Raw genomic sequence first — 27841 nt, 5'->3', positions numbered from 1 at the left:
GCGCGTCCGCGGCGTCTTTTGAGGTCTGAGTTCCTGATCCTAGATGTCACTCAGAAGGAGCAGCACTGCTAAGGACGGCAGTGGCTCTCCGAGGGCGACCCGCCGGGCCCCGCTGCCCCGGGGCCGAGCGCAGAGCGGCGCCTCCACTCGCGGTATTACGGCGCGGGCGGGGCGGGGGGCGCGGCCCGGAGAGCGGCGGCGGCTCAAGAGCAGCGGGACCGGGGGTGGGGAGGAGGGGGACCGGGGAGCGCCGAGAGGGGGCTGCGGTGAGCCGGGGTGAGGGGGGGTGGGAGCCGGGGTTGTAGGGTGCGGGGTGCCGGTGCCGGGCTGCTCTCGCAGCGCTCCCTCTGCCGCCGGCACGGCACGGCACGGCACGGCACGGCGCATCGCGGCGGGGCTGGAAAGAGCCAGAACGGCTCGCCCGTCCATAGGCGGCTGTCCCTTGTCGCTGCCCGGGGCTGGTTGCGCTGGCCGTGCTCTCGCCGAGGTTGGCCGTGCAGGCTGCTGCTGCTCGGAGCCGCGTCTCTGCGGGGGCTCTTTTCTCTCCTGTTCTGCTCTCGGCTCCTTTCGCTTTTCAGCTGGGGTTTCTTTCCGAGAGGAAATCCCTGCCCGTCGGCCGGCAGGAGCGGGTGTGCGCCGAGCGGTGGCGGAGACCGTCTGATCTCCGTCGGAGTCACTGAGGTTGGAAAGGCCTCTGGGATTCCCACTCTGGCTGCCGGCCTTCCCCTAGGGGCACGTGTTAGGTGTGGGGTGCAGAGAGCTTCTCCATCGCCTGGGGGTGAGAGGCAGCGTGCAGGCCGTGCTGGGGGTCCTCTGGCTCTGTGCTGGCTGCTCTCAGACAGCATCTCCCCCGGGTTGGCGTTCCCAGAAGATAAGCGTGTAGTAAAACCTCCTGTCCTTTGACTTTGCAGTGCTTCGTGAAGCGGCTCTGGGAGATCACGCAGTCATCTTCTCCAGGCGGGTGCTGCAGCTTGCTGGCCTCAAGGACACTGGGAATACAGGTATGTTGTTTATAGCAAAACTAATAACTGCTACTCTGATTTCTCAGGATGCTACCTGGGAACCGTCTATTGCGAGACGAGGATCTTGTTTGTGCTACAACGTATTGAGATACACGCTTCAATGTAGCTCCGTGCAGGAAGTACGAGCCCCGAACGCAGCCGTGCATCCCAGGCTGTAACAGCAGGGGGAGCGAGATTTACTGCTCTATATGAGCTTCTCGTTCTAGGTTTAAATCAAGAATCGAGTCTGTTTATAATATCCATGCTGTGCATACTGGCAAGCTTTCAAAGAAACAAGCTGTAAACATAGAGATCTTTCCTCTGACTGGGCCTGATTTTTGTGTATGGCTCTGTGTGTGTGTGTGTGAGAGAGGAGGAGGAATGCTGGGTGTGTCAGGAGCCATGTTCCAGGGGGATCTGAGATTCTGCCCCACATCTGAGCTTGATTTGGTTGCTGTTATTAGTTGAAAGGAGTACCTTGCTGACCACAGACATGCCATTAAAAAAAATCTTTCTGAATGGGAACATATGGAAAGCAATCTTAAGCATCATGATGTACTAAGATCTTTGAGCTTTGCACATAGCAAACTGCAGTCTGGATTTTAATGCTAAAAAACATATTGCAGTGGGAGAAGTGTGTGCTGTTGTCCTGCTCATATGTTCAGCGACAGCATTGGGTTTGGCTTCAGCTGCATTGCGTACACTGAGGTTGCATCCCCTGCAGAGTAAGGTGCAGGCAGATTTGCTGCACTCTAGGTTGGTGTGAATTGCCTTCTACAATGCTGAAGAAATATTTTTGCTGTACTTTAAAAGTGGAAGCTGATCCAAATACTTAAGGTTCTGGGGGTAGTGCGTGTAAGGGTAACACAAGCCATTTTACACTTGAAAAATACATGCAGTTTTGCATGGGCATACTGTCAGTGCGTGCAGATGAACAGCTTTTCCTCTTTTCCTTTTGGCTTGCTGTGAAAAGTACAAGGAAATCATGTTGTATTATTTGTTAGGCAATTATAATTGTTTTCAGATGCACATTAAGCCCTTTGGCAAGAAAGGTGGTGATGTAGGCATAGGCTGCTTTGAGCAGAAAACTCAGAGTGTGGTGAAGGAGGGAACTGGGAAGCAGTTATTTGGTAATCCTTGAGAGAGAAAAGAACTTGCTTGTGAGGAGTCATGTAACATTGGAAGGAAGCAATGCCTTCTCTCCCCCCCATTGTGACTGGGAGCTATCTGTTTGAGGAAGGTATGGTGTCAGTAATCCTGATGTGAGGTTCAAATTGTGTCTGGGTGGGACCCTGATAAGCACTTGATTTCTTACTTGTGTCAGCGGAGTGGTTGGCTATTGGAGTACCTGACTGCATCTGGATTTTGGCCATGTTTCCTTACTATTTAATCATTTCAATTAGCTTCAGAGCTGCCATCACGTGCCACGGATCTGCTGGCTGTGGGACTTGCTGCCGTGAGCTGGATGCTTTCATGGTGCTTTTCTTACAGCAGTATTAAGAGAAGTTCTTTACAGCAGTCCTGAATGGTTTTACAATTCAGTCCATCCTCCAGCTTTAAGTATTTAAGGAATCCAGCAGGTTTTTGTTTATACTGCTGTGTTTAAATATGATTAGCCTTGTATGTAGCCATCAAGACTAATGGCAAGGTGTTGACCACTTCTGAAGCTACTTCTCTTGTAGAGAGTGACAGGGATGGAGCACTTCTTGCTGTGTGTGCAGGTAACAGAAGCTGGGTGTAAAGCACTGGCATGTGGGGAACGCTGGCTCATCCAGGAGTCCAGCCTCAAATTGCTGTTTGAAGATGCTCTGTTGTTTAGAGCTTGGCATGTGGACCTCAGCTGTACGCTCACCAAGAACCCAAGGTGGCTTTGGAATAGTGACTTGCTTGTTATGCTGCCCCATGATAGGTTAAATTTAGATGCAGTGGGGAAGCTGTATTTGAGCAGTGGTTTTTCAGGTCCCTTTAATGGCAAAGGCAAGCACAGAAAGAAGAATCTGGCTGTGACCCTGATTTGTGGGTGAAAAACTGATAACCCCAGTAGGTGTGCGAAGAACTTCTGTAAGTTGGGTCCCTGTTCTTGTATCTTCTTGAGAATTTTTAGCATGTTTAATAAAGAACTCAGTCTAACTTGTGGAGAAAAATTCCATCCTGGTCTATTTGGTCTAGAAGAACTTTTTCCTGTGGCCAGTGCTCACTCCAGCCTGACAGTACTCTTTCCAGTGGGAGCAATGATTCATTGAGGGCTTACACTCAGAAGTGTTTATACAATATCCACTTGGTTGGCTTTTTGCACTGCTGGCTGGGTACCTTTAAGGGGAGGAAAGGAGCGAAGCACAAAACGTTGCTATATGTGGAGTAGTTCAGCTCTAAGTGTCCCTGGAGTGGCTGCTGGTTGCAGTGTGAGCAGTCCCATAGGATGGGCAGTGGTGCATGTGCTCATCTCCAGGAAGCATAATCCTTTAAAGTATCTGTGCTTCTGACACAGCATGTGCTGCCTGCTCTCAGATCCTGCGTGACCCCTGCGTGGTTTTTTTTTTTTAACTTAGGCTGAACTGAGCCTAGTGAACCTGTATGAGTCCTCTGAAGTTGCAGAGCAAAGTTGCTGCTCTCACTGGAATGAAAGGAAATCCTAAATTCACCTGTCTGGATAATAGACATGCCATGCTGAATATGCTGCTGGAGAAAGCCAGGAGTGCAGGCAGTACTTGTCCTACAGGTCTCTTACCTATAAAGTTCAGGCATTTCTGTGCAGTTGAGTTCTTCCATCCTCTAAGCAAGGCAGACTGGCTTTACTAGTGCCTTGGGTTCTGGTTTTTGAGGTGGGAGGTGCTCGTGCCCCTTCTGGCTCTGTCCCATGTTAGCAGATGGCCTGGCTGTAGTGGGGGGGGAGGCCATGCACGTGTGTGTATGCACATGCACTTGTGCTCTCCAAGACTGTGGTTATGACATCATTCTTAGTCTCCTGTAATTCATGATTTCTTGCTGGTTTTCTGAATAACAGCTGTGAAAAGAATGCATACAAACAGTTTGAAAGTCCTGTGGCCAGGTGTCTGCTGCTTCAAGCAAGGGCTGGTTTGTGTTTACTGAGAGTCTCTGTTTATTGACTCAAGAAAATCTGAGTAGGATGGCAGAGCTGTTAAAGATACGCTGTAAAGACAAGCTGCTAGCTGTAGCAAGTGTTCTTCTTGGCAGATATCCTGAGCCATGAGTGAACATGGTGGGGAGGTGCGGGGAGAAAGCAAAGTTGTGTTGTTTGGACTGGAAAGCTCCCTCGTAATTGTTTTGCCAGGCTTTGTGTAGTGTGTGTCCAAAAAAGCACTCTGTGAGACAAGAACAGACCTTGCAGATGGACAGTTCTGGCTGAAGGTATCCAAACTGATGTACTTCCCAAGTGCTCTCAAGTCACTGTGCTTTCTGCTATATCACTTATAGTGGCTTTTAGTGTTGGCAGACCTCTGCATGGTACTGTTCATTCAGCTTTGCTTGGTTCTCACGTTACCCATGTGCTAGTGCTGAACAAGCTTAGACAAATCGTTTGGGAATACGTGGTTTGCAGGGGGAGTGAGAAACAGCATTGTGAGAAGTCTTCTGCGTTCCCTGTGCTGAGACACTCTTTTCCTGCTTAGTCATGTTCACAAATGGTTGTGGTAAATATTTCTGATGTCTCGTTTTGACTTTTAAGGCAATCAGAAGAATGTAGGAGATCTTGCAATGTAGTAATGCATAGCAGAGTTGTAAGTCATGTTCTCAGTGGTGGTGGTATTGTTGGTGTGCTTGTTTTTTGCATCTGTGCCCAAGGAGCTTGAATTAAGGGCTAGGACTCCTATCATACTACACTGTTGAAAAGTGAAGAAAGGAAAGGCACCATCTACCTGCCCCTCCTATCCTCTTCCCTTTGTTGTGGCGTAGGGATGCTGGTAGAGCTCCTCTGGTGGCTGTTCTGCTCGCTGAGCAGTGGCCTTGGAAGTCCAAAAGTCATAAGGGCTGTGCCCAGAGGCCATAGTGTTGGGATGATGTATTTTGAATGAGCAGAGTTGGAAATTTTCACTTCAAACTTTTCCAGCGTTTGCTGCCACTTTTGCTCTACAGAATGTGTGATTTATTTGGCTTTCTTGCTATTTGTACTTCTTGACTGTTTTATATAACCGTTTCCTAGCATGTCTGTGTGTCTGGCTACTTGATTGAGGCTTTATTGCTGCTGGAAGATGATGCCACTTTTATTTTCCAGGTTTGAGCTTTCTAGAAGATGAAGCCCTGGCTGCGGGTGGTGCTCTTCAGTGTTCTCTTGATCTGGCGTGCAGAGGCAGAGTTCTTCACTTCAATAGGTATGGAAAGAACCAATACACAGTGTTACAATGCAACCAATGTGACTGCCAGAACTGGGACTTGACAAATGACTCCTAGGACTGTCCTTGTACAGCCCTATCAACACCAGCTTCATCAGGGAGAGCAGCTCTTTGACATCCTTGGTGCTGTTTTGCATGCAGGTTTTGCATCACTGGAAGCACTGAATTTATCAGCCAGAACAAAGCAGTGGTGTTTGGAGCACGTATTCACTATGCTCCAAAGCTGACTAAATAGTGTTTACCTACACAGCTGTTATTTGGTTGTCTTTTTCCCTAAGCTGAGCAGCAAAGTTACCACCTTCTCTTTCCATTTGCCCATTTCTGGACCTTTCTTATCTCTAGGAAAAGAACATCCTGCTGCCTCCTTTCTGATTAATTATGCCTCACTTATAATTACTTTGGAACGCTGAAGCTAAAGCTGTTGCTGTGTAAATCTGTTGGGTCTTTCAGTGCTGGCCTTTGAAAAGCAGCGTTTGTCACAATACTTCAGATGGATATGCTAGCAATTCTCTCTAATGCTGAGCAGGGGAGGCTTTGTCAGTCTATAAACATCAGCCTGAAGTTCCTCCTTAATGCTAGGTTGTGTTTCCACAGATACCAGTATTAAAAAGCTGTAATTTTAAATGAATCAAATGGTGGAGTAGTAGCTGACTGGTGTGACCTCATTCCTGGCCACATGCTGAGCAGATGTTAGGGCATCTGGATCTCTTGTTGCTTTCACTCCGTAGCTTCATTAGTGTCAGACTTTTATTTTTGTTGCCTGACATATAATGACAATAATTTGGAGTAATTTGGAGATGGTTAAAAAGTGACAATGAAGCTATGTGAACAATCGAAGTTCAGATTTTAAAAGCCAGAAGCATTTATATGCCAGACCTGTATGTGTAATAGTCTGAAAGCGTACCAGCTCCAAGTGCACACTTTTATTTTGTCTGTTCTTAGAGGGGCTGCAGCATCTGAGCTCTTCTGTGTTGCTGGGGAACTCCTCATAGGCTGCAATTAACACTTGCTCATTCTGTTTTCAGGTCAAATGACAGATCTGATTTATGCAGAGAAGGACTTGGTACAGTCTTTAAAAGAATACATCCGGGCAGAAGAGACCAAGCTGTCTCAGATTAAAAGGTAGGGAAGAGGGGCAACAAAATGCATAACCTGTTGGGCTTGGTTACAGCACGCCTTCCTCTCCTGGTTAGCACTTCCCCAATAAATATGATGAGGGTATAAGTAGTGCTCCCAAGGAGAAGATGCTGATGTCAAACAGGAGCCCTGTCTGTGTGAGTTAAATGCCTGTGGGTGTGCTGCTCTGGGCTGCCTGCTGCAAGCAGTGCACAGCTCATCTTATCCTGGTGCCTCAGCTCAGTCAGAGGCTCCTGCTGACAACACACTTCTTTGGAAGGCTGATAATACTTACCTAGCTAAAGGTAATACCTAACAGGGCATGACACCAGAATGGTCTGAGGTCTGGGTCTGCAGGAGCTGTGTGCCTGTAGCTGGAGCCATGCTTTCCAAGGACTGTCTGAACTCCAGATGGTATCTGGCAGATTGAACTCCCTTTGGGATCGTTGGGTGGGGATAGGGTTATGAAACAGTGAAATGATCCAAATTCCTCGTCACTTCTGTACACACAAATATTTCTTTCTTGAAAAGTTGCCCTTTTGAAGTAAAACCACCCCCTGTTCCAGTATGTTCGAAGAGAATGAGTTTGATCTGTGTAATGTTTTGAAAGCAACCCAAAACATTTGCACATTTGAATGAATCAGGTTTTCGGCTGACTTGTATTTTTCTGTACTGGTAAGCAAGAGTACGTTTCAGCTGTCGTGCCACTTGAGCTCTAGTGCCTGAGGGATGAGCTCTGTAACAGAGATGATGGATTTCATCATTTGAGTAAGGTGGTATTTCTCATGATTGCTTTCTGTGTATAAAGGTGTTTGATTCAAAGTGCTGCTGTGAATAGAAGGTAAAACTTCCTATCACTATTTGGCAAAATAAATACTGTGGATGCAGTGCAAGCTGGGTTTTTTTATTTAAAATTGGTGAATATGAAACGTTTCTTAATGTGTTATTAACCTGATTTCTCTGCAGAGGGTACTCATTTGTTGCAACACTGTGATGCATGGAATAATCCAGGCAGCCTGGCAAAATGTGCCTGTATTAAACTGCCTATGGCCATAGTTCATTCATGGCTCAGTGAGTTTGGGGTTAGACTCAAAGGGGTTTTCTAATGTTTGGTTATTAGCTTATCTCAGCACAGTTTTTCTTCTGAGTACTGGAGGGAGGCTGGCCAAATGCTTGTTGTAAGGGATAGTATGAATTTGTACTTATTTTTTACTGAGATAAATGGTCTTTTTATGGTTTTCTGGAGTGCAATATAATGAAAACTGATGGCTAAGACTCGCTGCAGGAGAGATGAATGCCTGAGATTTAAATTAATAGGCAAGGGAATCTCTTTGAGAAGAGAATATTGTGTTTAAAAATAAATAAATCAACAGACTTTTATCCCTGTGAAGTTGAAAGCCTCACAGCTGGTTATGATAGTGAGAGCAGCAATAAGTTGGTTGTAGCTATGTAATTAGGATGACTTCAGAAGGAAGACGTGCTCAGAAACTGTTCTCAGACTGAAGCATACAATTCTCCTTCCAGCTGGGCTGAAAAAATGGATGTGCTGACGAGCAAATCCACGTCAGATCCGGAGGGGTACCTGGCACACCCTGTGAATGCATATAAGCTGGTGAAGAGGTTGAATACTGATTGGCTCGAGTTGGAAAACCTGGTTCTTCAGGATACAACAAATGGTAAAGAGTTGCAGGGAAGGTGTTGGTGGGAGGTCCCCTTCCAGCACAGTTGCTTCTCCTCATGTTCTGGAAGCTGCAGACTCAGCTGTGGCTTAAATACTATTGCCTGTTTGAAGCCTAAACTAATGACTGGCCTCTTGCTTACTGGTTGCTGAAGTGGGCAAAACTTGCTGCTTAAATGGGGCAGTCAAGACTCAAAGCTGTTGCCATTCATAAGTGCATTACACCTGGTTTGCTTGTGTAGTTTGCAGCAGAGGGGAAAAAAAGGATGTACTGAAGTGGCCAGCAGTTATCGGCTGTTTTGTCTTGTCTTGAGTTATATATTCCCCTGTGTAGCAGCTTGTTCATCTTCTCAATCTGCTTTCTCTGTAAGCAGTCATTATGACCATGCTGATCAGTAGATGAGAATCAAAATGAGATCTGTACTGAACTGGTGAAGGAATTTTTGTCATTGTGTGTCAGTCATTATGTGGTGCAAGTAAATGTATTGATGGTAATTTCTCTTGTCATTTGTCTATTAACTCTGTTTCTTGTAATGGGACAGAAAGCAATGTTTGTATAAATGAAGTGCCTAGTGAGAGGCTTTAAATCTAGTTAATTTAGATCTTAGAGTTTAAAAACAGACATTTCTCCTGCATTAATCTGGAACTGAACTTATTCAAACCATATAAGTAACATCTTCTCCTTTTAATACGAAGGCTTTATCACAAATCTCACAATTCAGCGTCAGTTTTTTCCGACTGAAGAAGATGAGACAGGAGCTGCCAAGGCTCTGATGCGCCTGCAGGACACGTACAAACTGGATCCTGAAACACTCTCTCGAGGGAACTTACCAGGCAAGTGCACTATGGTCTCATCTGCTTTAAAGAGAAGCAAACAGTAATACCTCAAACTCTCCAAAAGTCCCTTTGGAGTGGAAATGAGGAACTGTGGTTCTGAAGTTGTGTGGCTCAAGCAGTAGGGGTTGCATTTGCTTTAACATTTTGAGAATGGCCTTGAGGTTTTTCCCATCCAAGCTGGGGAGCCACGATCTTGAGTGACCAGCTCAAGTAGCAAGGTTTTTATTTCTATTAATTTAAAGGGAAATGTGTTGGGTTTTTTTTTTGTAGTCTCAGTACCAGAACTTCAAAACTGTTCTTGTGCTGTGTAGGCAAATGACATGGTTGTTTCTCTGAGAGCTTATGAGCCGAGTAAAGGAGATGCTCCCTAATTCACTGCTCTGATGGCTTTTTGCAGAGTGTGGCTTTCTTGTGCTCATGTTCTTTATCTGTGGAATGAAGGCTAACAGTATTTGCCACAGTTATTTTCAGGACTAGATTAATATACTGTGATACATCATTGCTCTCTCAGGAGTCCTGATGAGTATTAATAAGAGGTGTGCTAGCAACCATGACCTGCTTCAGTAACAGTGCTTATAAATTACCTTAGACTTTGTTAGAGTGTGGGTAGTTGAGGTTATGAAATAGTGACCTACATTTAACTAAAGCTTACAGTGAACTTAAAGTGAAGTCATATCTGTGCACCTGATCTGCAGCAGCTGGAAATCTGTACACAATGGAACCTAGTTCATCTAAATAACAATCAGCTTCCTTATGCAAAATATGTACCTCAAGAGCAGACGGGACTGCGTGGCATATAGCAGTGATCTGATCATCCAACAGTGCTACCTTAATTTCTGTAAGTCTGCTAAACTTCTAGCCCATTCAGCCTTTGTCTACAGCAGAAGGCAGAACAGCTTAACAATAATTTGTTAAAGCTTTTCTTGGTTTCCAAACAGATGAATGCTACAGTGATGACTGAATGTAGTCTTCAACTCCTGAAGGTGATCAGTTTAGTATGGAACTTAAAACATTATCCATATGTTCTTTAAAAGATGGGTTTTTGATGATGAATTTGTATATTTACTGGTATTTCTCAATGTGCCTCCATATATTTCAGGATGCTTCTGTGCAGATTGCTTAAAGATTTTTTTTTTGTTATTAGGAACAAAATATAGATCGTCTTTGACAGTGAGTGACTGCTTTGGTATGGGCAAGACTGCTTACAACGATGGTGACTATTATCACACAGTACTCTGGATGGAGCAAGCCTTAAAACAGCACGATGAGGGGGAGGATACTACAGTCAGCAAAGTGGAGATCCTAGATTATCTCAGCTATGCTGTCTTCCAGTTTGGGGACTTGCACAGAGCCATGGAGCTTACAAGGCGCCTGATATCTCTTGGTAAGAGCAGAAGACCCACTGTCCTAGTGCTAGGAAGCATTGCCAGCTACAGCCAAGAACAGCTGTGGCCCAACTTATGAGTGAGCTAACTGGATTTCCTGCTGGAGGACTTGTAAATAAATATAGGTTATGGAGAAAAGCCTACTTGTGCATGGAACATCTTCAGCAAGGCATCCTATAGTCCATGCTTTTATTACCTGGATCCTAAGAGTCTATGTGACCACTGTACTTATATCTTCTGTTGTGCTGTGATGTCTGGTGATTGTTAATGCCTGGATTTAAGGATCCCAGTAGAGATTGAGGCTACTGTGGGCTCAGGCAGAGTATTACCTCTTCTGTCAAATTCCACTGACTTTCTAATGCTCCTTTATATTTTTCTGTGCAGATGCTCTCTGATATTAACTTCTTTGCCTGAGATCTTAGTGTACTTTTCTGAATAGTCAGACCACATAGGAATTTCCTGAGACCTGGGTTTATCTGTGGTCTGTTCCTGGGTTTCTTTTGAGTAAGCCAATAGGCATGTCTTTAAATACAGCTCTGCTTGCTGGTTGTGTTGGGAAGGTTTATCCTCTCCAATTAACATCTTCTGACTGAAATATCCAAGTGGTTTTTAAATCAGCTGTGGTTCTTAATCTAGATGCTGGCATCCTGAGGGTGAGTAGAGCTGTCTTACTAGCAGGGAGGAGAGTGGGAAAGATCAGTAGCTTTTGCAGACATTGAAATTCCTAGATTAAAGTTTACAAGATTCCTAGATTAAAGTTTACAAGAATGACTGTACTGAATCTAGGTCCCTCCAATAATGTGTAGCACTGATAGCACAGTTCAAATCCTTATCAGCACCAAGCAGTGGAACAGACTTGGCAGTCCCTTGTGGGAGCAGTAGTGTCCTCTACTCTGGGCTGTTATCTAGACAATATTAGCCTGTGCTCTAAGGGATGGTTACTAACCCAGTGACCATCTGGGTTGGTTAAATAAGAGGCACAATGAGCTTGGGAAGGTCAAAAGCAGAAAAAGTGCTGTATGTTCTAGCATCCAGAAACAGTGGAGAACTGGGACTTGTTCCTTCTATTGTAGTTGCCGTAGCATAACTAAGCTATTTAAAGCTATCCATTGATGGTATTTAATAGTTCATATTAACAGCAGCAGTCACTAGTGATAGTCTAATGCGTTTCAGAATACCTCTGTTATAGGCATGAATGAACTTCTTAAGGATTAACTTCTGAGCTTCCAGGTGTTAGAGTAAGTGCTTGAGACTGGAGTTTGTGGCTGGGGCTCCACTGTGATATTTGTGCTCTGCAGATGACAGGTACGGTGAAGAAGGGTGCTGCAAGTAGACTAGCTTGGTCTCTTGTGGTCTGCTTCTCCTGGGTGGAGCTAGGCAGACAATACTTGAAGTACAGGAGGGCTGTGGTGCCCAAAACATTTTTGCTCACTCAGAATTGCATGTTTTGTGATAGATCCTTTCAGAAACTGCTGCAGAAGAATGCCTAGCTTCCCTTTGCAAAGACAAACAGGAGCCAGCGTGTTTGGTTGCTTGGTGGTGCTCTAAGGAGAGAATTATTGCTGAATCTTGATGTGAAGGCCTCCTTGTATTAATGAATCCTGAGATTGTATAAGTTACTATTTGTTTCCTCTTTCCCCAATGAAGACAGTACTCATGAGAGAGCAGGCAGTAATCTGAGGTACTTTGAGAAGCTGCTGGAGAAGGAGAGAGAGAAGCCATCAAACAAGACAGTGGCAACAACAGAACCAGTGGTGCAAAGTGGTGCCTATGAGAGACCTCTTGACTACTTGCCAGAGCGTGACATCTATGAGGCCCTCTGTAGAGGTGAAGGGGTGAAAATGGTAAGAGAAAGGCAGAGCTTTTCTGCCTGCACTGTCCTTGTGTAAGGATGGTCAAGTTTGCTGATGTTAAGCTGTTCAAGAAAAACTAAGTGGAATTGCCCCATCTGAGACTTGCACTTATGTCTCAGCCTCTGTCTTAACGTGTCAATCTTGTACAGAACAGCTCTCAACTTGTTCTTAAAGGTTGTTGAATCGAGTCTCCTGGCATTTTGTCTCTTCAGTCATTTCAATTGCTGGCTGTATTGATACTGTAGGAGGCTTTTTCCACTGAGAACTAGTTATGCTTGGCCACTATTACAGAATCACCCTTTTGAGCATCTTGATGGGCCCTTCTGGGGTGACCATGCTGCCCTGCCAGGATCTGGTACTTCAAATATTTTTAGTGGAGGAAGAAATCAGTTTAATTTCAACTATGAAGAAAAAAGATAAGAACCAGATGCTTTTTTTTAACAGCTGAATTTTGTATATTTATTGAATCTGTTGAATTTATAGTCTCAATAGGGTTTAACTCTGAGAGATTAGTGTTTCAGATCTTCTTAGTGGCATCTTGAGTAGCATGTGTTTATTCACAGTAAATATCAAGGTCATTGCTGCTTAACTCTGATGCTAGCTGTGGGCTGACAGCTTTTGCTACTGCTTGTGAAATAAGACATGCTTTTTTTTTTCTTGCTTTTTTTTAAGTTTGTGAATAGTGGTTGAGTAAACAACACATTTTACTTGGTGCCTTGTTTCAGACACCTCGGAGGCAGAAAAGGCTGTTCTGCAGATACCACGATGGAAACAGAAACCCCCATCTGCTCATAGCACCCTTTAAAGAAGAAGATGAGTGGGATAGCCCTCATATTGTACGCTACTATGATGTCATGTCTGATGAAGAAATTGAGAAAATTAAACAACTGGCAAAGCCAAGGGTAAGTTTCCCTTCATCTCACTGAATGCTAATTGGATGCTTTAATTTATGAGTGGAGACTAGGCAAATGATTTGAGAGAATCTGATTTCACACGTGGATAATACACAGCAACTGTGAAACTAAGGGGAGCAGTTTCAAAACTGCCTAAGGTCCTAAAAAAGTGATGGAGGGACCCTAAAGCCCAGGCTCCTGAAGGTGTCTGTGCAATGTTGCACTTAACTGTGTGAAATTCCTCAGTAAATAAGGACTGGACCTGGAAAGGTATACAACTTCTTGGCTTACAGTGGTAGATGCTCAGTATACCTTCAGGAGCTTCTTGGTGTGAGACTGAACTGAATTGCAGTACCTTTAAGTTATGATGCGAGTCCACACAATTAAGGAATAACTCTGCAAAGCTAGTGGGTTTTTACCTGACTTCCCAAGTGGTGCAGTTACCAATCTGTTTCCATCCTGGCCATGTGAGATCAGCAGTTGATGTTCCATTTTATGTGATTGTAAGATCTCACAGAAAAGTAAAACTGCACTCTTGTAGCTCCTGCTAACAACTGTGGTGATTTAAAAAAAAATCCAGTCAAGGATTGCCTTTATGCATTTCTAAATGTGAACATAAGTAGGTATTTATGTTTACATGTCTTGAGAAACTGATACTTCTTCAGGCACCCAGAATTATTTGTTATTCTGGACTTCTCAGTATCAGCTAGATGTGAGAGTGCTGGCACAATGCTTCCCTCTCAAAGAGAACTAAGCTCTATAAGCAGACTTCTCCTATTATGTCATACTGTAAAATTTCAGGAGCTTCAGATAGATTTAATGATAAATTCTTTCGAAGTCTCTATTTTGTGAAATCAAGCACCCTCTAAGTGAGGCAGATATTAGTTCTTCGGTTTTACAACTTTAGCTCAAAGCTTTAATAATGGAAAATATTAAGACTTGCTAAGTTTTGCTTATGTTCTTCATATCTTCTGCCTATGCAGCTGTAGGATTAGGATCAGTCTCTGCAACAGGAGGTAAATAGTGTTGTCTTTAGACTTTAAAAGCAACCATTTTCCTGTAACTTATTACTCAAAGATGTCCAACTTTTCTGTAGGAAGAGTAGCTTTGAGTCCCACAGTACTACTGAAATAATGGGAAATGAAAACCCTGTGAAGAGATGGTTATTAATGTAGCTTAATTTCAGTCAGAGAGCTTTAGTTAGTAATTGGGGAAGTTTTCAGACAAACTCTGAAGCACTGTGTTAGTTTTGGGCTCAAAGATTAATATTTCCTTGTATTTGCAAGGAACTTCTACTTCTGGGCCTAATCACTTAATGTTATCTACAGTTTATGCTTGCCAGTATTTCTTTTTTTGTAGAGAAACAACATCTGCATGTGATACTCAAGTTGGTTTTCATTATTGTTTTGCAAAACGCAATTGCTTTGACTCCAGTTCCAAGAAGTAGTTCCAACTTTACAGGCAGTATATCAGAGCTGACTGTCAGCTGTTCAGCCCTGGAGAGGGTCACCAAAACTCTTAACTTTGGTGTGGAGGCCTGAAAAGGCAAAGATATGCCACTAGATCCAAATGCAAAGGGCAGAAATCAAGCAGGCATGCACAAGCTTAAGTAGCAGTGTAATAAAATGCTTGGAAAGCTAAACCAAGTATCCCCCAAAGCTGTTTCCTTTCACAGTGAAGAACAACACTGTCAGCCTGCTTATTCTGATGTGATTTACACCGGAGAAATCTGGAGCAGAATAACTGAGTCAGAATTCTGAGCACACATGCCAAGAACTCTTGTTACAGGGTTATAGATGAGTGTAAAACTGGCTGGAGGCTTATTTGAGGAAAAAAATGGAGGAAATGGCTCCTACTGCGAAGAAAATGCAAATAAAAAGGTCTTCTGGGGTCTATAATTAAGGGGAAGGAAGAAGGCATGATTTTAAGTGTTTGTGGTTTTCAGGAGTTAAATTTAAATGTGGTCTGACTTTGCAGTCAGACAAATGAGTGTCCCAGTTCTTGTTCTCAGCTGCAAGTATGAAACCCAAGCAGTCTGTTCAGCCAGCAGCAGGCCACTGCTTCCCTGCCACAGCGAGTCTGGTCAGGTCTGCAAAGTTCCAGACTCCTCCTATATACTGTTCATAGTGATGTGGCCTAACAGTGATGTTATTATCTGTGCAGAATGCATAGATAAGCTGTTATAAAAGTGTCACTGAGAGCAGATGTTCCAGACGTTTTCCAATTGGGGAAATCTAAGTGTGGTAATGTTGAGTCTTGTTGTTGGGACAAGTGGATTTGCCTGCCCTGTAATTTGTAATTCGTTTTGCAAATGTTTTCATCTCTCTTTTAATATGAGTGAGTTTTTCCTCAGTCCATATGAGGAGAGGGCTGATTAAATTTGTGGAGCATCCAGCAATTCTTTCTGCCAAGAACATCAGCTTCATATGTTCACTTTTGTGGTTGTTCCATCGTGTTAATATGGACTCCAGCTGTGTAAGTCTTTTTTTAAAGGTACTTCAGTAAGCAGTCCTTCTGGATTTAATGAATATAATGACTCTTGCAGTCAGATTACTTTTTCTAGAATCAGCTGCAGGTGATGGATTGCATTTGAAATTATGCATGTTCCAGTTTCAGGCAAAACAGTACAAGCTCTAGGTTGGAGTTCAGCTTTCATCCTATGATATGTTGGAAGTCGATAATGCAGTTGCTGATTTAAGTTAGGGTGAAAGCCTTTTTTTTTTAACCTGTAGCTGATGTTTCTTCCTGTCTGGAATTTTTTTGGCACAGCTGGCACGAGCCACAGTACGTGATCCCAAAACCGGTGTCCTTACAGTGGCTAGCTACAGGGTATCAAAAAGGTAAGTGCAGAGAAGAGTTCAGCCTCGAGTTTTCTGTGCTTAATAGCTCTCATGTGCTACTTCCAGCTGAGAACTAGAAATGCTTTGCATGCAACAAAAGCTTGCACAACAGATGCATGGTAAATGGATCATCTGTGGAGCCTGAGGCAGAAGAAATCCTCTTTTGGGGAGCTGGTGGTTGGGGCTTTGTGTTCTGAAATAATGCTTCAATGTTTCCCACCCCCTTCTCTTGCTCTAGTTCGTGGTTGGAGGAAGATGATGATCCTGTTGTGGCAAAGGTGAATCAACGAATGCAGCAGATCACGGGGCTAACAGTGAAAACAGCAGAGCTGTTGCAGGTTGGTGTGCTTTCCTCTGACTGGGATGAGGTCTGATAGCTATAGCTCTTTAATGGGATGGTATTTATCCAGAAACAAGTATTGGTGTTGCTCCTAACCAGATCCTCCTAGACGCTGTGTTAACTGGGCACATGGGTTCCTGGTGGGGTAAGGTCATGAGCAGTAGCATCTCCTAGATCAGGCACATACTAGAGAAATACCCATGCTCAGATTCTGCCTCTTCAGAGGAGGGAATGGTATAGTAACTGTTGCTGTGGATTCATGTTTATGGGGTTGATGTAGTGATATGTGAAGAGTGCTGCTGTTAAGAAACATCAGTACTGAGAAATTCTCAGTGAAACCCTTAAACTGAAAGGGAAGGAACACTTAGTGCTTATCTTGCTCATTACTGACAATCTGAAGAAAAATGAGTTAGTTCTGATGTAGATAAAAATCTTGCTGCAGAGCACCATCTCTCAAAGGATGTTTTGGCTCTTTGAGAGTTATCTTATGCAGCAGTCATTTGCAATTCACTGTTTTGCTTTGTTCTTCTATTCTGTAGGTTGCTAATTATGGAATGGGAGGACAGTATGAGCCACACTTCGATTTTTCTAGGGTAAGATTACTTTTCCAATTACTCCTTGGGTGTGGAGTGAGGGTTGGAACAGATTATTTTGGGAACTGTTGAAACCCTTATTGAAATATCTTTCCTATTAGAGCATTCCAGTGTATAGCCCATTTGTGTGGAATGGTTTATGACCTCTGGAAAGCTATCACTCCTTTCTCTGGTGCTGGGAGTTCAAGAGACCAATGAACAAAATCAGACAGTCAGATATCTTTGTGCCTTTGGTTCCTTCTGCAGTGTGGAGATATTGTGATGCAGTCATACTGCTCTTATATGTACTCCTTCTGTTACTGTATTAGGAACCTTCTCCCTGGATGGAGATTGAATTGTTCCCTGGGGGTTTATAAACTTAGCAAGGTTGTCAGAGTCCTCTTTTGGTTATTTTAAAGTACTTTGGCTGAGCAGGAGATGTCCATCCAAAAGAGCAGAATTATGGAAGTCTTCATAGCAGAATTGTGTCTTCTGGTAGAACCTTAAAAACTGTGTGACTGCAGCTGTAGGGGGTCAGTAGGGTTTGTCACCTCTCTCCAGGATGCCAGTGATGTGGTGAAAGCAGGGGTATGTACCACTGGCACTTGTTGTATCTATACCAGGCACTAGAGGGCTCTACCTGGCAAGCATCAGCTCAGGTTAGCTGTGAGGGGTAAGACGAACTCTTCATTGCAAATGTAAGGCAGTTTTGGAACAGAAATCATACTGAGAGTTGTGAGGAATAGTTGCTACAAGTACAGAATCCATCTGTGATGCTTTGGTTTCAGTTAGAATCAAATCTTCAGTTGAATCCATCTTAATTCGAACTGTTCAGGTGTTTTTTTTACCTGAAAGGAGTGGACTGCTGCTGCCAGAGGGTAACCCAAGAACTGAGTACAGAATTGAAGGGACCCTATTTGATGCTGTTCATAAATATGAAGTTAAAAAAAACAATCTTAATCCTCAACACCGTGGAAGCTCCTATTTGTTAGCTTTGGCCTGCTGAGAGGATTTTTCTGTGAACTTTAAGACTGCTTTGTTTCCAGACTCAAGTCAGGGCTCTTAAATTTTCTTCAAAGCCTTTGAACTCAAGGACCTCAGATATCAATTTGGTTGTTATGGTCTTTACTTTTTGGATTAAGCAGCTGGGATGGAGCTCCATTTGGAACACAACCTTGGCTGCAGTCATCAGTTAAAGCAAGAAAATGGGGGAGTTTGCTGCGGGCCTGGACTGGTCTGCCAGGCTCTGTGCGTCACAGATTCCAGTACTGGAATCCAGAGACGTTGCTCTCTCACTGATCAGCCTCATGGCTTTTTGTTCCCTAACAGCTCTTAAATTGGGAAGCTTTAGTGCTTAAAAATTTCAGCTTTCAAATTGAATTGGGTACTCAAAAGTTACAGAAGAATTTTATATGCTGAAGTTCAGAAATGTGTGGCTGGACCCGAGTTTGGCAGAGGTGGCGGTAACAGGGGAGCTCCAATCTGTGCTTCCATGCTGGATGTTAAATTGAATTTGCATGTACTGGTACAGGGAGTTGTAGTTAGTATAAATCCATTTCAGGAAAGATGTCTTATTTTGTTTAAATTTTCATTTTACAACATTTTAGAGACAGGAGATGATGAAGAGCAAGGGAAACTAATGCTGGTTTCTGCATTGAGTGCTGAAGATTATTTTTGTATTAATACATCTTAACGTCACTTGGCTGAAACTCGTTGCTGACAATTAGCGATGCAAATAAACCTCTAATTGCATTTTCTGAAGGGCAGAGATGCACTGGGCTTTTGGGTGTCTTCTGCTTCTAAACTGGCACCAAATTGATCTCATACTTCAACAAATGAAACTCTCAACACTCGATCTTGATGTGCTCCTTAATTCTAGATAGATAACTGCTGGACATAATGTACTGTTTTTCTGATTTGTTGCTTCTAGAAATAAATGGATTTTCTTATGATGCTTCTTTCAGAATCGCCATGCATTGAGAATTTGATATCTTATCTAAATGCTGTTCAAGCAGAATTTTTCATAACCTCAGTATTTCAGAACAGTGTCCAGTACATAACAGCCTGCTGATAGCTTTACTTAAATACCACGTGTGTGGGCCCTGAAAGCATTGCTTCTGTTTTAATGTCCTGAGAATTACTTGCGTGCTACTTTTCCTTATAGCACCTGAGTGCAATGTGCATGCATTTATGCACTGCGGCTGCAATTTGTGATGGCTTCAGTGCTGCCTGGTCAATCCCCTTTTAATTCCAGCTCTTTAAGTTGAGCAGGGCCGTGTATGTAACTCTAGTGTGAGCCCGTTCGGAATGTGAGGTTAAAGTTGTTGTCTGTTGCAGCGACCCTTTGACAGCACACTCAAATCGGAAGGAAATAGGCTAGCGACGTTTCTTAACTATGTAAGTACCTTTGTTTGTCTGCTGTCTGTGAGCTTGAAGTTTGCAGTTATTCTCATTTAATTTTATAGAAAGATGAGCCAGATGCTTTCAAGCGGTTAGGGACTGGAAATCGTGTGGCCACTTTTTTAAACTATGTAAGTATGATGATCCTTTATGAATTGAGTGTAACTTAGTGATGTTTTGTTTGCAGTGGGTGCAGTTGTTTGTAGAGGTTTCTTGGTGTTTGGAAGGAGAGCCTTCACAACTCCTGCAGCATCAGGTGCTGTCCTGTTTGAGTTTGGATGTTCTTTAACCCCATTTTTTTCCTTTCTGCCCACTCTGTTATGAAATCTTACTCCGTTTGCTGGGAGAGGAGTTTGGCCTATTTCTTTAAGGTGTGTACATGGGGTACTCCTCATGATGATTGGTTTGAGCACTTAATGTGAGGCAGAAATGTTGTTCCACTGCTCTGACAGCACTTGATGGTGCAGTGTTGGTCTCCGTTGTAACTGCTGGGAGCTGGAATTGCTCTGGAATAACTGTCACTTCAGCAAATGGGAGACATGGTCCACATCCCCAACAACTGGGGAATGGTTATAAAGGCAGAACTGAGGAGATTCATTAGCTTCGTCCTTATGCAGCCTGTAGACCATGTGCACTGAATCTTAATTGGTGATCAACTTAATTGCACAGTAGTAGCCTACTGTTATTGCAGTCTTGTTCTGGCAACACTTGATCAACATATACTTAACTGTATTGGGAATTACAATCACCTAGTCTGCTACGTCTGCCCTGAGTGGTATAACTTCAAATCTCAAAGGTGAGGAAATGGTTATGGCTGAGCTATTGCTGTGTGTGCAAAGCGCATCTCAGAACAGAACCTAAATCTCTCAACTCTGGCAAGAAGTCTGAGACTGCCAGTAGGCTTTAATTCAAAGCACCTCAAGATTTCTTGCTTCTCAGGCTTCTGGACAAACCTTGATTCTTATAGTGAATAATATTAATCTTATTCTCTGCTATATGTTTGTGGTCTAAGGTGATCACTCTTTGTATGTCCCATGTAGAGGATATCAAGTACTTACTGATGTCTCTACTACAGAATGGTTTGCTGTTAAGATGTAGACGTTAACTTGCAAAGTTGCATGCCCAAGCTTTCTAATTGTAAGGGGCAAAACACTGTGCTCCTATGGCATCTTGTGCCCTTTTATTGTAGGTACCAAGCAGGAGGACACCAGAGTGGTAATAACATCTGCTTTACTCAGAAACCTGAGTTGCAATGTGGGGGACATGGGGATTGTATTCACGATTGTTTATGCTCTGTGGGACCTGGATATAACTGATTTGTTTCTTTCTGTTAATACCTGATCAAGAACTTACTGAGATCAGTGATGATATTGCCTAGTTTAATGGAAGTGTTTCCAGGGACTTTGGGTTTTGAGTCACATCTGTAGAGCTCACAGTGAATCCATCATTGCTAATGAATTTGCTAGGGTTAAGTTCATTCCAGTGCAGAATGATAAAGTACAGAGATGTAAACATTTCTTAAGAACCTTAAGCACTGGAAGTAGCATAGAGATATTGGGAAACAGCAAAGAAATTGTGCAGAAAGGTGAGGTTTTCTGATTGTATACCTTTTTTGAAGTGGTTGACCAAGATGCTGAACTACGTGATGAAAATGAGTTCCAGGGACATGGTTTCACTTTGAGGAAATGTGGTTTAACAGACACTTATGATTCAATTAGAGAAAAAAAAAATGAAATTCTTGAGACTACTTACTCTGAAGTCTTCTCCCTTGTTCTGGAGTACTAGCTTACTAATGCTGCAGGTACTCAATTTTTTCATGTATAAATTGATAATGTTTACTTGTAGATCAGCACTTCATCAAGGTTGTACATGAATGAAAGCCTTCAGCTGAAGTAACAGCCTTCTATAACCAGCTTAGCAATTCATGCTGGTTGAAATCAATCTCTTCTTTGTTACTGTGAGTCACAGAGGTGTGAGTTGTGCTAGGACAAGGGGCACTTGAGCTTGTGGGACTGTATGTTCATAAGGTGTTGTAAATGATTGGTATTACTTTCTCACTTTGTTTCATCAGATGAGTGATGTAGAAGCTGGAGGAGCTACAGTTTTCCCAGATTTTGGGGCAGCCATATGGCCCAAGAAGGTAAAGTCATTTTGTGTGTAGCTGCTTCTCCTCTCCTCTATCCTTTTACTGGCTTTTCCTGTTAGCCGTGCTTCTGTTTCAGTCAGTTAATGTGCCCATGCAGCTTACTTGTTTCTTATGGTTTATAATGGGAATGGTCTCAGTGTCGAGTTGTTCTTAAGTAAATCTCGTTTTCTCTGAAAACTGAATTAGATTTGAGAGTAAGCCATCTTTTCCACGTGTTGCTATTTGTGACCTATGCGGAAGTGTTTCATAGCACCTTGCAATTAGGTTCCTGGGCATTATCCCTTTTCCTCTTGACTATAACATAAATACATTGGCTAGGTTCTGGCTAATCCAGATCTGATATCTTTTCTGCAGGGAACAGCAGTGTTTTGGTACAATCTCTTCAGAAGTGGCGAGGGTGACTATAGAACAAGGCATGCAGCTTGTCCAGTGCTAGTAGGGTGTAAATGGGGTAAGTAAAACTCCTTTAGGAACAAAGCCTTTTGTGTATACAAAGATGGTGGTATACTGATGCATTTAATAACCTGAGTATTGCCATTCTAACTACTGGAGTCACTTGGCAATAACAAAAACTTGTGTTATTGATATGTAAGCAGCTGCATTGTTCAGCTGTGTCTTCTCTAGAGAGAGCTTTTGTGGCCATAACATTGCAAAGCATGTAAGAATGGGCTTATGCAGTATGATATCATAGGACACCCATCAAATAGTTGGGCTTGGAAGGAAACTTCAAGATCACCTGGATGTTCTCAGGTTTTTGCCTATACCACCATCCCCTTTCGGTATCCCAAGAACATTTTCCTGATTGTTATCTGATCAGATGGGTGCTGCTGTGCTTCCTGGAGGCAGGCAAACCTAAATTCCATGGCTCATCAGAGAGAAATTCTCCCTTTTGCCTTGAATGTCATTAGTCTGTCAGCAATACACTACTTCCTACTTTAGCTGCCTGGTCACTGGGAAATTATCTGCTGAGAGTAGTTTGTCTCCTGTCATCCATTTCTGAACCCACCTCCCACAGCATCCATGGTGCTCTGCTTATTCTGACTCTATTATTGAATCATCCATGGGGCACAGTGACCTGCAATGACACCAGATCCAAAATATGCTGCCTTGCTGCTGTTGGCCTACTGTGTGATTGGGAATCTTCCTGGCCCTGTGAATCTTTCTGCTTCCCATTGGGTGCGTGGAGAAGTATTAGACTTCAATGGAAACAGGAGTCTGGGTTGCAGTGCTATACACAGTCTGGGTGTGTGGTGGTAACTAATTCCATGTCTTTGTTCCACAGTTTCAAACAAATGGTTTCATGAAAGAGGAAATGAATTCTTAAGACGCTGTGGGCGCACAGAGGTTGACTGAAGTCCGGCCTGCTGCAGACCTTTGTTTCTTTGCCTCCTTTTCTACTGTTTGTTCTTCCAGTTCATTTCTAAGAAATGATCCATCTTTTTTTTCCCCCCCCAAGAGTCCTGGCACTTGTCACTAAAATGACAAATGTTACTCCTGTGAGTGAAAGTAAATGGCTTTGTATACATCTTGGGCCTTGGTTGCTGTTGTCTCCACTTTCCCCCCACCCCTGCCATCATCATTTCACTGGTCTTCCACCCTCCATATTCTCTTTAGTAATGGTGCAGATGATGCTGTGGGTGATCCAGAATGCTCGAGTGCCTGGTCTTTGTGCCTTTTGTACCTCAGAAGTTTTAGGTGTTAAATATTTCTTCAAACCAAAGGTTTTAAGTTTTGTGTACATGTTAATTTTATTGTATTTCTATGGATCATGAGTTTTGAAATAAATGTTCTTTCAAAAATTGTGTCCATGATGGATATCAGCACTGGATTTAGGGAACTGTGGGCCTTTATTTTTCTCATTTTTCTGGGGTTCTGTTGCTTTATCTTTATACCCTTTCTTCTAGTTAATGTCACCCAAAACCATGTGGTGTTTTTTTTAAAGGTTAGAGCATGACACAACTCCTGCAGCTTCTCCTGAAGTTGGGAAGATTAATTTGTGAACTACACTGTCAGGGCAGGCAGACTGCATGCTAGGAGCCAGTGGGTGATGTGATCTTGGTATGCCTGGCTGGTGTTACCTTGTCAGAGGCTTTCAGGAAAACCTGATGCCTTTTCCAAGAAGTCTTGATGATCTTTGATTGTAAGAGTAGCTGTCATTGATGTAACACTGTCTGCATTTTTCCCTGTGGGACTGCTTGGTCTGTCAGCTGTTACTAGTCTGTCTCATGTGTTGGGATATTAAGTGGAAGACACTCCAATTACGCTGAGACTTTCAGTCCTCAAGTCGAACTTAATGAACACTGAGTTCCTGTGCACGACATACAGTGGAAAAAGTACAAAGACTGAATGAGCTTGGAAAGGTAGCACTTAAAGCAGCTCTCAGGAAGGCTCAGAGGCAGTGTACCTGCCTCTCAGCCACCTAGGCCATCCCCTTTACCTCTTTACTCAGTGAAGTCTAGCAACTCCATCTGCAGGGCACAGTTTAGCAGTTGCTGCCTAATCTCACAGCACAGCTTTGCTTGCCATGAATGTTGTGGCTTTTGGCAGGCTGCTCAGAATATTTCATTTCTGACCTCTGCTTTTTCCTAGTAAAATCTCTCAGCGCAGTGTAAACTTGGGAAATGAGGAGCTTTGCTTTATGAAGCATTCAGTGTATGACTGCCTTGCAGATGTGAAGAAGTGATGCTGAGCCAAACCCCCAATTTCTAGTTGGACCACTTTGATTCTGTGGGGAGGAAAAAGAATCTACTTAGGCTTTCTGTCAACGTATCATGTTGACAGATGAAGTTCACATCAGACCTCCAGCCAAAAACCTGTACATCCTCCTGAAATTGTGTTGTTGGCTTGGAAATGCCATTGTTAGCAGAGTTATATCGCATTGAACCTTTAAAGCTGATTTTTGCTTGCTTGTTTTCTCTAGGAAAAAGCCCTTTTTTTTTTTTTCTTTTCAGTTGTCCTCCAGCTTGATTGAGACCATCCCTGAAGTAGAACAGAGTAAGTGTGGATGTGGAGCTGCTTGAATGCTAGAAGTTCTTGTGCTGTACGTAAGATATGCTTACTGCTAATCTGAGCTGAAGCATAATGCTTATTTTAGGGAGAGTAGCACATGACTCATGGGCATTCCATAACGTCCCAGACATGTTTGTGCAGTTTGTCAGATTATATTCCCTGTTCTGTCTTGTATTGTTCTCTAGGCTGAACAGAATATTATAGTAAGACTAAAATTGAGCTCACATGGCGGATTTTAGACTTAGGTTGGTTCCAGCATAAGAATCCTTCCTTCATCCAGGGATGGGCAACTTCTTTAATGCATCACAGTATGACAGCTGCTTAAAAGTTTGGTTTGGAGTGAGATGATGTCTTCTGACGCACTGCTGACTCTGCTTTATTTTGTGGGGTTTAAGTACTCAGCGTGGATATTTATGCTTTGGGATCTTTCAGAGCTCTTCAGGCTCTGTCTGTTACTCACTTATGTGGCCTCTTAGGTACTGATGAAAGCAGATACCACGTGAATTGTCATGGAGAAATGGTCCCTTATCACAGCTTTTGTACTCATAAGAAGAGCAGCCATACCCAGTAAGAACCTGTGGTTTCTTCACCCCTGGGCTCAGCACAGCAGTGTGGATGTACGGTGTGTGGCCGAGCAATGCTGCAGCGCTCCATGTGGGTTAGGAAATCACCTAAAGCATAGGAGTTCAGCTCTGTAGACTCAATGAAGGACATTATCTTCAGTGTTAGAAGCTGCTTCCTTCTGGTTACAGTGGAAAAGCATCTCCTATCTAATCACCTGAGAGGGGAAAACTGACATCTGGCTTCAAGTGTAGAGAGCAGTGTCTGGAGAGAGGGTTTAGCTGTGATGAAGGCCATGCGAGCAAGGCTGCCGACCTCTTCCTCTCAGTGAGAGCACAGTCCTGGTGTTCTGCTGGGGGGAGGATGAGTGTCACACAGGTGGGCTGTGTACCTCAGCAGGGCTGCAGATCCCTAACGGAGGAGGAGGATGGTCTTTGCTCCCCACGATGGCTGGCTGCAGGGGAGCTGCTCCCCACCTCGTGGGGCTGGGCAGGGCCATGGGGCTGCTGCTCTGTGCCTTCCTTTGAGCACAGCAGCCACAGTGCAGGGGCAGAGCCGCTCCTCACAGAGATGTCTCCTGGGCCCTCCCGCCGTGATCAGGTTCCTCACTGCCTGCCTTCACTTTCACCTCAGCTCTTGAATGAGAAGAAATGAACAGAAGACTTCCGACGGGCAATGCGTGAACTCATGTGCCCTGCTAGCACCCGCAGTCAGAGTCTGTCACTTCCTCAGAAGTGTTAATTTTTTACGTTTTCACGCTGCCCAGCATCGCTCTTTCTCCACCTCTAATACACTGCGGGTTCTCAGCAGTACAGCGGCTGTGAGAGGCAGGAGCAGTGCTGTCCCTGGGATCCACATTTGCAGGGCATGCTGCTTGTGGGCTGCCCCTCCTGGGCGGCCTTTTCTGCTCACAGACCCCATCTGCTTCGTGCTCGCTCACTGTGTGCGATGTTTTTCACCTCATCGAGTTTTGCTTTCCATCCCTGGGGCCGGGGAGGGCACAGCAGGAGACTGGGGCTCCTGGAGAGGAGCCTTTGCTCCCTCCTGGCTTCATATATCCCTTCCCAGGGCAACTCTGCAGTGCCTGTTGAGTGGCAGCTGTGAGTGGAGAGCTCTGCGCAGGCCGCACGGCTGCAGCTGGTTTGTGTGCTCTGCTCTATGTGATAACCTGGGTTTTCTTGGTAAGCAGCACGATGTACTCGCAGGAAGTGGGAACCAGTGAGCAGTGTTGGGTTGTGAAGCCTTGAGAGCTTGGGTGCACCTCATCTTAGAGGCAAACAGCAGCGAGGGGCTCTTCTTGCATTATTTAATGTGGTCTCTTCCTTTAGGGCCAGTTCTCTGCAGGCTCTTTCCAGTGTTGTGCTGTGCTATTTCTACTGCACCTGTCTTACATTTGAAGACAGGCACTTGAGTTAATACTGGGCACCAAAAAAAAATGCCACAAATATGCTCTCACCCCAAAAAGAAACAAAGCCAATAGACTCCACACACTGCAGCCAGAAAGTGCACTAAAGCATTGCTTGCTGCAAGCACAGGGGCTGCAGGGATGTGCTCAGTTTGCCACGTGTGAGCCAACACCGCCTGAAAGCAGCAGCATCCAATTTGAAATCCACTGAGAGAAAGTGAAAACAAATTCTTCCTTCCTGAAGCCTTGCACGTGAGTGATTCTCACCCCTTCGGAGCAGTGGTCACTGTGCTGCTGCCCCTTGGGGTGAAGGCGTTGCCACTTGCACAACCCAACATGTTTTGCCATAGGGATCAAGTTACTGTGCTCTGCCTGCGTGGTATGGTAGTGAAAGTTCCTCAGGAAGGGAAAATACAGAATTGAGTTTGTCTCCTTGTCTCGTTATTTGTAGTGGACATTTTACACAGTTTTAGCAGCTTCTATAACTCGTGGGGTAGGGCTGTGCCCAGATGTATGGGAACTGTTGAATCACGGCCTGAACCACTGATTGATCACCTGAGATGAGCACTGTGTCAGCTGTGGGAGCACAGGTGAAAGCAATTCATGATGCATTTAAAAGCTGATTTTTGTTGTTGTAAAAAGATCTACCCTGGCTGCAGAGCAGCACTTGGAGAACCCGTTTGGAGCTGGCTGCAGTGCTTTTCTGAGTGGTGTAACCCTCTAAAGGTGCTCTGGGATAGAGCAGCCATTGGCTCTGCAAGCAGCAGCCACAGGCAGACCTTTCCACGTGATGTGGATTGCTTGTAGGCATGGAAGAATCTGAAATGTGCTATTAAATTGACAGCCAGAACTTGAAGAACTTTGGAAATAAGGAGCAAGTGCTGCTGTGCAAACAGGTAGTGCCTCACGTTGCATTTTAAGGCACTTTACTTGCAATAAGGAAATGCTGTTGTGGTTGGGAAGCTGCAGAAGTGGAAAAGCTGCCACTAAGGACAGTTCTGCAGAACCTGGGCTGAGTAACAGTAGGATGAGGGGTGCCTTGATGAGTCATTTGGGTGCTGCCCAGATTGCAGACAAGTCACCTGCACGTTGGGAAGCTGCACTGTGCTTCCTGTGTGTTGCCAGGGCTGGCTGCTGCAGGATGGGGCTGCTGCAGGTGTGGGGCTCTGTGGGGTGGGGGTGCTGCAGGTGTGGGGCTGTGCTGGAGCTCAGCTTGAGTTCTTTGCATGCCATGGCCCTTTGCTGGGCTGTGCAGGAAGCTGAGGTGCAGTGGTGACCACTGCTTGTGCTCTCGGCTCCTGCTGCTCTTCAACCACAGCTTTATTGCGGGCCGTGGTCTGAGGGAGGGTGCTCCCTGCATCTCACCATTTTGCTTTATTGTTTTAGCTCTCACTGATGAACTCCCAAAAGCTGAAATATGTTGTGAACATCTCCCATCGCAGACTGTGCCTGACAG

The 27841-nt window shown here is 44.2% G+C and overlaps 1 protein-coding gene across 2 annotated transcripts; it reads left to right on the top strand.

Annotated features, from left to right (window-relative positions):
• The first annotated feature begins 410 nt into the window (after positions 1–410).
• On the top strand, positions 411–22935 carry P4HA2 (prolyl 4-hydroxylase subunit alpha 2). Of its 2 annotated transcripts, XM_065734871.1 has the most exons (17): positions 411–423; positions 912–1001; positions 5233–5329; positions 6376–6472; positions 7991–8142; positions 8841–8978; positions 10126–10365; positions 12014–12210; positions 12945–13121; positions 15882–15952; positions 16191–16290; positions 16832–16885; positions 19202–19261; positions 19330–19395; positions 21336–21404; positions 21765–21861; positions 22693–22935. In XM_065734871.1, the coding sequence occupies exons 3-17, from the start codon at positions 5251–5253 to the stop codon at positions 22761–22763; spliced, it is 1668 nt and encodes a 555-aa protein (XP_065590943.1). In that variant the 5' UTR covers positions 411–423; positions 912–1001; positions 5233–5250; the 3' UTR covers positions 22764–22935. The 2 variants fall into 2 exon arrangements, with proteins under 2 accessions (XP_065590943.1, XP_065590941.1); XM_065734869.1 differs by lacking the exons at positions 411–423; positions 19330–19395.
• Positions 22936–27841: the final 4906 nt, after the last annotated feature.

Source organism: Cyrtonyx montezumae, unplaced genomic scaffold (genome assembly GCF_038088225.1).
Source record: "Cyrtonyx montezumae isolate F1298 unplaced genomic scaffold, pur_monq_1.0 scaffold_18, whole genome shotgun sequence".
Lineage (NCBI taxonomy): Eukaryota > Metazoa > Chordata > Aves > Galliformes > Odontophoridae > Cyrtonyx > Cyrtonyx montezumae.
This window is presented reverse-complemented; position numbering and strand designations above follow the sequence as displayed.